Here is a 9,151-nt window from a genome sequence, read left to right as displayed (position 1 = left end):
GCCCCCAAACCCTTCTTTCCTTACAAAGTGGGAGGAAAAGTAGCCTTTTCTTTCAAAACTCTGATTTTCTCACATGTCACTTTCCTTGCAGGGCTTAATATTTATCCTCCACTTTCTGCAATAAATGAGTGGGCATTTCAAGGCTATTCTTCTAAAGACGTAACTACATGTAGGTGGCTTAACACAGAAGAATGGTCAGAAGCAATGAGCTCCCACATTACATCCTAACATGGGTCCGGAGCGTTCGAAACAGATATAGTCAAGTGTTGATGAAGTTTTAGTTAACTAGGCAAGCTGTTAGATACGACATGGCATCTCACAGCTGTTTAATCTATGCCAACTTTAAACAGAGGCAGTTTGTTGGGCTGAAGGTAGCACTAGAAGAGAGGCAGGGTGGTCCTTTGAATCCTCCACTTAAGCCAGCTTCCACACTCCTGTAGGGATTGGCCGAACCCTTCACATTTGTGCTAAGGTCTTGCTATGGGGAGAAGAGAATGGGCATGTCTGGTTTAAAGCACTGCTGGCTGTGGAGTGCACTGCGTACTCAGAGACACAAAAAACTCTGGTTTCTATCAATTGAATTGGATGTAGTATATGAGCTGTTCATTATCTTGATTTCTGCTTCATACATCAGCTGTGCATACTGAATTAACTGTCATATTTTCCCAACAGTGGTTCTGTTTCATTTTGTAATCTTTGAACTTGGGCCCCATTCATACTGGCCTAAAGACATGGAGGGAACTGGGATGATCCGGATGCCCTCCCCCGAATCGCTCCGTTGCAATGGCCCACTACAAATTGAAATCGAATGCATTTTGACAGAAATCGAAGCATTCTGTAGATTGGCCGCTGCCAATCAAGCTATCTCATGGTGACGTTTGCAGGGCATCGGGGGAAGTGTCCTCCCTTTTTAAGAGCCAGGCACAGGGGTTTCAGCGGCGAAGCAGGGAGAGAGATGCCCTCTCTTCTCTTTTTTATAACCTGTGGGCTTTTGGGTCAGATCTGCCCCTGTCCCAGGCAAAGATGGGATTGCCATGCATTTTTTTTTTTTGCTTTTAAAAGCAACATTAGCTTTCCCTTTGCTTCCCTTGCTGTATCTGCTCAAGAAGACAAATCATGCGCTATTTGCTCAAAAAAAAATGGTTAAAAATGTAACATTGTTTGCAACATTTGTAGCTTCCCCCTCTGCAAAAGCAAGGAGATCCAAATAAAGTGCAAGCCTGGCTCCATCTGCCTCTGGAATATAAACAATGCTCATGTTCGCTCAAAAAAAATTGTTAAAAATGTAACATTGTTTGCAACATTCTGGAATATAAACAATGCGCATGTTCGCTCAAAAAATTGTTTGAATTTGAAAAGGGGGGGGTTGCCTGACATGAGCTCCGTTCATGACCTGATTTTTTCCTCCTGCAAGGGAAGGAATGCCCAGCGACAGAGGGCTTTGGGCAGGGGATGCAGGGAAAAGAGGCTCCTAAAGAATGCCTTCCCTTGCTCCCTTCTTCCCAGGGCTCTTTCCTCCTCCCCCTCCCCTCCGATGAGGGGAGGAAATGCCTTGCCCTTTGCCCACCCTCTGGCCTAAATCCCTCCCTCAATTTGCCTCGATCGTAATCGAGGCCAAAGTTCTCATTCCCAGGACCCGGGGTTTTTAAAAAGAAACGGTATTTGCGCCGATTTCAAAAGACCCGCGCTAGGGGCCATTTAACACGGAATGGGTGTGCAAGCCCCGGATTCGCTTGTGTGAGATTCGGGGTGAGTAGGAACTTCACGTGATTGAATCGGTTTCAGAACCGATTTTTTTTGTAATGTGAATGGGCCCCTAGTTTGGCTGGGACTTGAATGGATCAGAGCCATGAGATCAAAACACACTTTATTAGGTGCAGTATGATCTCTAGCAGTGCTTTCCAGAACCATGCAGAGGACATACCCCTGTGCAGCTGACAAAAGAACTTCCTGAAAGCAAATGGCCTGGGGATTAAAGTGGGATCAATGAGTTGCATTCAGATTAAGATATTCTTTGTGTAGAGCCGCTAAAATCAACAAGACAAATTAGTCATGAATTAAATCCCAAGAATACTGTAAGCATGACTAAGTCTGGATCCAATCCAATGACTTACAGTTCCTCAAAATAAAACTAGATGAGCGTGCCCAGACTCTGATCCACAGGAGAGGCCCTTTTCTCAGTCCCACCACCTGCATATATATGGTTGATTGGAATACAAGAGAGGGCCTTCATAGTGGCTGCCCCAAGACTTGGAACTCCCTCCCTAGGGAGGCTCAGTGGCATCCTCCCTTCTGTCTTTCTGCTGACAGGTGAAAACTTTTTTTCTTTTTAAAAATTAGACAGGCTTTGAGAACTGAAGGCTTTTAAGGAAAGGGCTGTAAAAGCTGGATTGTTTTAAACTGAAATGATTAAATGGGAACTCCACCATTAAAATGTGAAAACCACTTCCTCCCAAACAAGGGTCCCATATATATATACAGTATACATATTCCACACAGTTCCATGCAACCATCCTCTGAAGATGCCAGCCACAGTTGCAGATGAAACGTCAGGAATAAATGCTTCCAGAATGCGGCCACACAGCCCAAAAGCCTCACAGAAAACTATGGATGCCAGCCGTGAAAGCCTTCAACTTGCCATTGAATTGGTTAACTTTAAAGAATATTTAAAAAATGTTTTTAATATGGTTAATAGTTTAAATTGTTTTTAATCATGATTTTTTGTATGATTTTAACTGTAATCCTTATATGTGTAAGTTGCCTTGAGTCCCAGTCTTGGGAAAGGTGGGATATAAGATGATGATGCCATTTCCATTGGGTAAAGTTTGTCAGGCCTTTGTTTCAAGTACGTTCCCAACATATGTGTTAAGGACTTGATCTGATAATTGTGTCACTGTTTCATAGGTCGGTGTAGCTTTAGAGAAAGTCACATTACAGACCTCTTGTAGAGAAACTCTCTATTCTTTCTTTAGCCACTTGATCACCTTTGAGCTCCAGACCATGTCACCATCCCAGGTCACATGGTGTGGCACACTTCCAAATTCATCCAACAATCCTTGGCAGGAGGCTCATTAGCCTTTGAATTGTAGGCACCTAGAGCTTCATAATGGACTAGATAAAATGCTACACAATGCAAACAGGCAGCTGTAATGAAACTTGTCAGCTGAATTGGAGTTAGGTGTCTGTGAAGAGAGGCCCTTCTGATCATTGCCACTGCTTGAGATGCCATTTGCTCTACCATTTGTTGTTCTGGAACATCCCCAAGATCTTGTTTCAAGTTAACTCCCCTGCTGGAGACAAGTAAGGACTAAGAGCCTTATCACACATGGGGTTCTGCAGCTCTGTTCTGACATGACTGTGGGTCCAGCCATGTGGATTCAAGCTAAAATGTGATATATTATCTCACACAATTGCTTTCTATGGGGGGTTGTTCCGAGGCACTTCAGCCCAAAGTGACTCCTCATTCTGGTGAATTCGGTAACAAGCGAATTCACAAAAATTGCTTCTAAGCTCACTTCAGTTTCACGCGAAATTGGTCTGGTGTGGAATGCAACTTTGTTTCTGTCCTGGTACACCCCCCAAACCTCCGAGGTCTCACATTTCCCATGATGCTGCACTGCAGTTTTGCCCCATTTGCTTCGGGTGCTCGGAAGGGTAGATTTAGATGTAAATTACAGGGGTGAAGGGAATGAAACAGGAGGCTGGGGGGGGAGAGATGGGAGCAACGGAGGGGGCCATCAGAGGCTGGGAGAAGCAACACACTCCAACTCCCAGAATTCCATAGCCTCAAGCCAAGGGCCCCACAACAAACTCCAACACCCAGAATTCCATAGCACTGAGCCAGGACAGTTAAAGTGGAGTCAAAGCGGATTATTTCCCCAGTGCAGATTCAACCTAAGAGAAGGCAACAGTTACAAAGGGAAGGAGAGTGGATTGGATTCAGGGCGGTGGTATTTTAAGGAGCATGGAGAATAAGGGAAACAGGAGACATTTGAAGGAAGCAGGTGGGGGATTCAGGGAAATCTAACATGGAGGACCCAGGACACAGTCTTAGGAAGCCTGGGGGCATGGAGGGAAATCTGACAGGGAAAATCAGGATACATTCGCAGGAAGCAGGTTGGGGGATGCAGGGAAGTCTGACAAGGAGGACCCAGGACACATTCTAGAGTAAATTGACTAAAAAATAGAATAAAATAGAAAGGAAGAAGAAACGTGAAGCTGTCATTCACATGAAACTGGAACCAGGAAGTGGCCCTCTTCTTCATCCCGGAAGTGCAAAGGTTCACGATGTGTTCAGACCCCCACTGAGCATGTGCAAGGGTGCCGATTCAAATTGTTGAATCCGCATGGAATATGTACCAGTGTGGTAATTCAATGTGCACTCACTCCGCTTTGACTCAGGAACGGCCACAATTTCATTCTTCATGTGTGATAATTCATCACGTAAATTGCCTTGGATTTGAAATGACTCTGCTTCACCCTCACTATGGAAGGGCCACGGAAGGGCTTTGGATTAGATTTCTAGTTTCACACGTGATAAGGGCCTAAGTCACAACTGGAACATGACACATACTTTTCTGTAGCAGTAAAAGGGTTGTCAACTGAGGCCACTAATAAACCTCAACTGCAATTTCTTGCTAATTTTACGTAACCATGATGAACTTGATGACTAAGGAATAGGCATTTATGATGCTGCCTTAGCTACTCTGACTGGCAGCACATCCCTAGGATTTCAGGCAGTTATTGTCAGAAATCTTTGGCATTCAGGATGGGCTCTGCCATTGGAGTTTATCACACAGGAGGAATTTCTCTTAATTTCGAATGAAAAGAAAGTGGGGCCAGAATGCATTCATGTGAATTTGCTAGTTCAGCGAATTTACGTGAATTCAAATTGCATTTGAACTGACTTCCCATTGCTCGAAAATAGCTTGCCATTGCCCGAAATTGCTGTGATCACCTCTCACGCAATAATGTGAAACCCCATGATTGCATTCGGACTGACTTCCCATTGCCCAAAATTGTGTGTGGTAGTCTATCACACAATAACGTGAAACCCCATGATTGCGTTCAGATTGCTATTCGATTATACTTCCAATTTCCCTTGTCTGATAAACTGCATTGAACTGTAAATTCCTTCTTGTAGTGGATGCAGAAAAAGCTACATTCTTAACTGTCCATTTTACATGGCCCTCAAGGTAATGTTCATGGGGATTCCTCCCAGGCAGCTTCTGACCCAGCATAGAGCCACTCAGCTTCTGCAAGATTAATGTATTGTGTACCTTCCAGAAATGGCCTCAATTTACAGAACTGCACTATGGCCTAAATCCTATAGTTAATCTGGACTACTGTAGACCCACTGAATCATTTGAATTTGTCTATTTTGACTCACCATGCAATAGAGTCAATGGGTCTGCTACAAATGGGACTAATCCAGAGGATTTCAACCTGTTTATGAGAGGGTATATTAGAAGAAATCAAGGCAATGGTTGAAGACAAAGTATCTTGATGTTTTGCTTTGTTTTGTTTATTTCAGTGAGTAGAGAAACATTTGCTAGTCCTAATGAAAGGTTTAGGGGTGCATATTAATATAAACAGCTCATAGTATCATAAGATATCTTGTAGCTTTGATTTCAACATAATAATATTTAGAGTGAATTAAGTGGTACTGGTAGGATGGACATTAGGTATGACCAAATTCTCACTGATTTAGGATCTCGGATCCATTTAAACTATTAGTAAATCTGCATCCAACCCAGTATAATGCATGTTCAACATTCCCATCTACTCTGGAGATGAACAAGGTAATGTTACAATAAAGCAGGATGTGAGGACCAGCATATTCCCATATATTAAAATATAATGTTTATACAAGGGAATATGGATCAAATCTGCAGATGCATGCATTGCATGACTATAAACAGCAGGAAACATATATTTGTGGAACTTTCCTGGTATAACTTTGCAGCATGGAAATTGCACACAACCCAAATCAAAATGTGATTCAAGAGGCCCTAAATTTATCCAAGGAGTTCCAGAGTGGTACAAGACTACCCCACTAAATATTCTCCCTCCAGTTGTAGCAGCCCCTGATGTCCTTAATTCTGATGTTTTAATGAAATACTACCATCATACAATTAAAGCAATCAAAAATAGCATCTTTGACTTTCCAAGGCAACTAAACAATAGCTATGGGAGCCAGTGAAAAACAGGGGGGGGGGGAGATTTTATCCAAGTGCCTAAAAACACATTATCATCTGTACTTGGTGAAAAGACACGGAGATGAAGTTCCATCAATAAAGCACTTTAACCAAATACAGTATCATCTTTGGAGTGCTTGGGGCAATTTGTTCTTAGGTCCAATTTGGGAGAAAGGCGGCATATTAAGTAAATAAATAAACTGGGAACAGGTAGTCCATCAAATACACTGGTTTAGATCTCCCTTATCTCTTTAAAAACTAAAATCTGCACGTTGACTTGTCAGCTGTCAGTAGAGTTCTTTAAATACTATTAAGATATGTTGTTTCCTAAATAGACCTGCTAATGGTCTCAAAGATGTATTCTGTACTTGCTGACATTATCTGTTTTCAAAGATAGTCCCATGGAATAGATAAATGTGACAAGGTGATGTTTCTCCAATATGAGAAACATGGTCAGACCAAAGGACTGTCTAATCCAGCACTATATTTGTAAAAGGAACCCATTAGATGCACCTGAAAAGTCATAAGCAAGGCATTTGAATGAGAGTCTGGTGTTCAGCTATACTTTGGAATTGTTTATGTCAACAGCCAAATGCCTTTTACTGACTAGAAACTTGCCTCTAATTCAGGGGAGGGGAACATCTGGTCATCTAGACCTTACTGGACCATAATTTCTGATCATCCTTCACTATTGGCTTCAGTGGCTAGGGCTAATCTGGATGTTCAGATATTCCCTAGACCAGCTCTAGTCGTTTCTTAAAGTCAGCTCCAAAACAGAGACGAGGACATTCATGCAGAATTAGTTATTTTTATACAGGCTGAATCTTCTCTGGAATTCTAAAATCCAAAATATTCCAAAAACCAAACCGTTTTTCATGAGTGACTGAATGACACTTTTGTTTTCTGATGGTTCAATGTGAACACACTTTCTTTCATGTGTAAAATTATTTTTAGCATTGTATAAAATTCCCTTCAAGCCATGTAAACCCACTGAGTGACCTTGGGTACGTCACACTCTCTCAGCCTCAGGGAATGGCAATGACAAACCCCCTCTGAAGAAACCTATCCAAACCTGCCCCATGGGTTCGCCATAAGTTGGAAATGACTTAAAGGCACACAACAACAACAAAAAGGTGTATAAGGTGTATATAAAACATAATTAAATAAAGATTCCTTTGCATACTGATTTCACTGACTAACATGGCTATATTGTCAAAGATATAGATATATAAAGATAAAAATAAAGCTATGCCATCAAAGATATGCGCACCACCAAATGCATCTCAGGAAGTAAACTGAAGTCCTGCTGCCAACTTTTCTCTTTCAGTTAGTCTCAAAGGTGCTACAAGATCTCTCTACAGACTGATTTTATAGACTAACAGGGCTGTGGCCTCAAAAATATAGATATATGAAGATAAACTTCAAAGATATGCACTCTAACAATTGCATCTGAGGAAGTAGACTCAAGTCTAGGAAAACTCACGCTGGCAACTTCTTTCTTTCAGTGAGTCCCAAAGGGGCTTCAAGGTCTCTCTCATTTTACACCTTTGGTAATTGGACTGGTAATTTGGTAATTTGGACTGATTTTACAAAGCCATATCTTTGAATTCTACCTCTGCGGAAAGCACCAAATTTAGCCAAATGGAGTGGAAATCCACCAACCTCTATAAGAAACCTGCCCAAATGCATCTCAGGAAGGAGGCTGAAGTCTAGGAAAGCGCCTGCTGCTGAGGTCTTTTTTTCAGTACTGAGACTTCTTGTAGCACCTTTGAGACTGACGGAAAGAAAGAAATTGGCAGCAGGAGCTTTTGTAGACTTCAGTCCACTTCCTCAGATGCAAGAAGTCTAGGAAAGCTCATGCTTCCAACTTCTTTTTTTCCGTCAGTCTCAAAGGTGCTACAAGATCTCTCTGAAGTGCTGATTCTGCAGACTGACATGGCTAGATCTTGGAGTTCTCTCTTCCAGGGAGTCTCCCAGGTGCCTAAGATCTCTCTCTACTACAGGCTGGTCTTACAGACTCACAAGGCTATATCTTTTGAATTCTGTCTCTTAGTCTCCATGGTGCCGGAGATCTCTCTCTCCTCCAGGCTGATCTATTCTTGCAGACCACCCAGTCCTTCTCTTCCTCTCGAGGGGGTGCCCACCAGGGTGCCATCCCTGCCCCCTCCTCTGCCCCATTTGCTCACCATGGCATCGTAGCCCAGGAGGTTCATGAAGCGGACCACCTCCCAGCCCTTGAAGTAGGAGAACCAGACGGTGCCCTGGAACTGGTCTCCGGCGTCGAGGAGGAGGACGGGGGCTCCGCTCCGGCGCAGCTCCTGGATCTTGGTGGCCCTCCGTGCCACTCCTCCGAAGCAGGGCTGCTGCCCGCCGGGGGCACACCTGCCGGAGTCCCGGCTGGTCTCCTCCACCCGGCCATGGACGTCGTTGGTGTGCAGGAGGGCCAGCTGGAAGGCCCCGCGGGAGGACAGGGCAGCCCCCGGCAGGAGAGGCAGCAGCAGCAGCAGCAGCAGGAGGAGGAAGGGTGCCAGGGGCCCCGCTGCCAGGCTTTGCCTCCGCATCTCCTCCCTGTCTCTGCCTGTGTGTCTCTCTCTGGAGGATCCCAGAAGGAGGAGGAGGGCCTTGGGAGGAAGAGGGCAGGAGGGGCAGGGGGACGGTCCCTTTCCCTTGGCCCCAGCCAGGGCCCTGGGCTCCAGCCCTGCAGCTGCCCTCCCTGCTGCCCTCCCTCTTCCTCCTCCTCCTCCTGCTCCCTGCCCTAAAGCCACCCTCTTGGGCCCCTTCCAGCCTCTCAGACTGGGACTGCTGGGACTGGGACTGGGACTGGGACTGGGACTGGGAGGGATGTCCCCCTTGGCCTGAAGGGAGAGGGACTGGGGTGGAGGGGGAAGCCACCAGCCTCTGCCAGAAGCTGCCCCAAAGGCACCCGAGGATGAAGCAGGAGGAGGCTCAAGTCC

The 9,151-nt window shown here is 44.7% G+C and overlaps 1 protein-coding gene across 1 annotated transcript in view; it reads right to left on the bottom strand.

The window, feature by feature from the left end:
* Positions 1-8,860, bottom strand: part of LOC121917454 (snake venom 5'-nucleotidase-like) — a 33,332-nt gene extending 24,472 nt beyond the window's left edge. Inside the window, exon 1 of the mRNA XM_042443435.1 lies at positions 8,384-8,860. Within this exon, the coding sequence (XP_042299369.1) occupies positions 8,384-8,758 (375 nt within the window). The 5' untranslated portion in view covers positions 8,759-8,860. The remainder of the gene's footprint in view (positions 1-8,383) is intronic.
* Between the last annotated feature and the right edge of the window lie 291 nt (positions 8,861-9,151).

The sequence above is a fragment of the Sceloporus undulatus genome, unplaced genomic scaffold (assembly GCF_019175285.1).
Source record: "Sceloporus undulatus isolate JIND9_A2432 ecotype Alabama unplaced genomic scaffold, SceUnd_v1.1 scaffold_19, whole genome shotgun sequence".
NCBI lineage: Eukaryota > Metazoa > Chordata > Lepidosauria > Squamata > Phrynosomatidae > Sceloporus > Sceloporus undulatus.
This window is presented reverse-complemented; position numbering and strand designations above follow the sequence as displayed.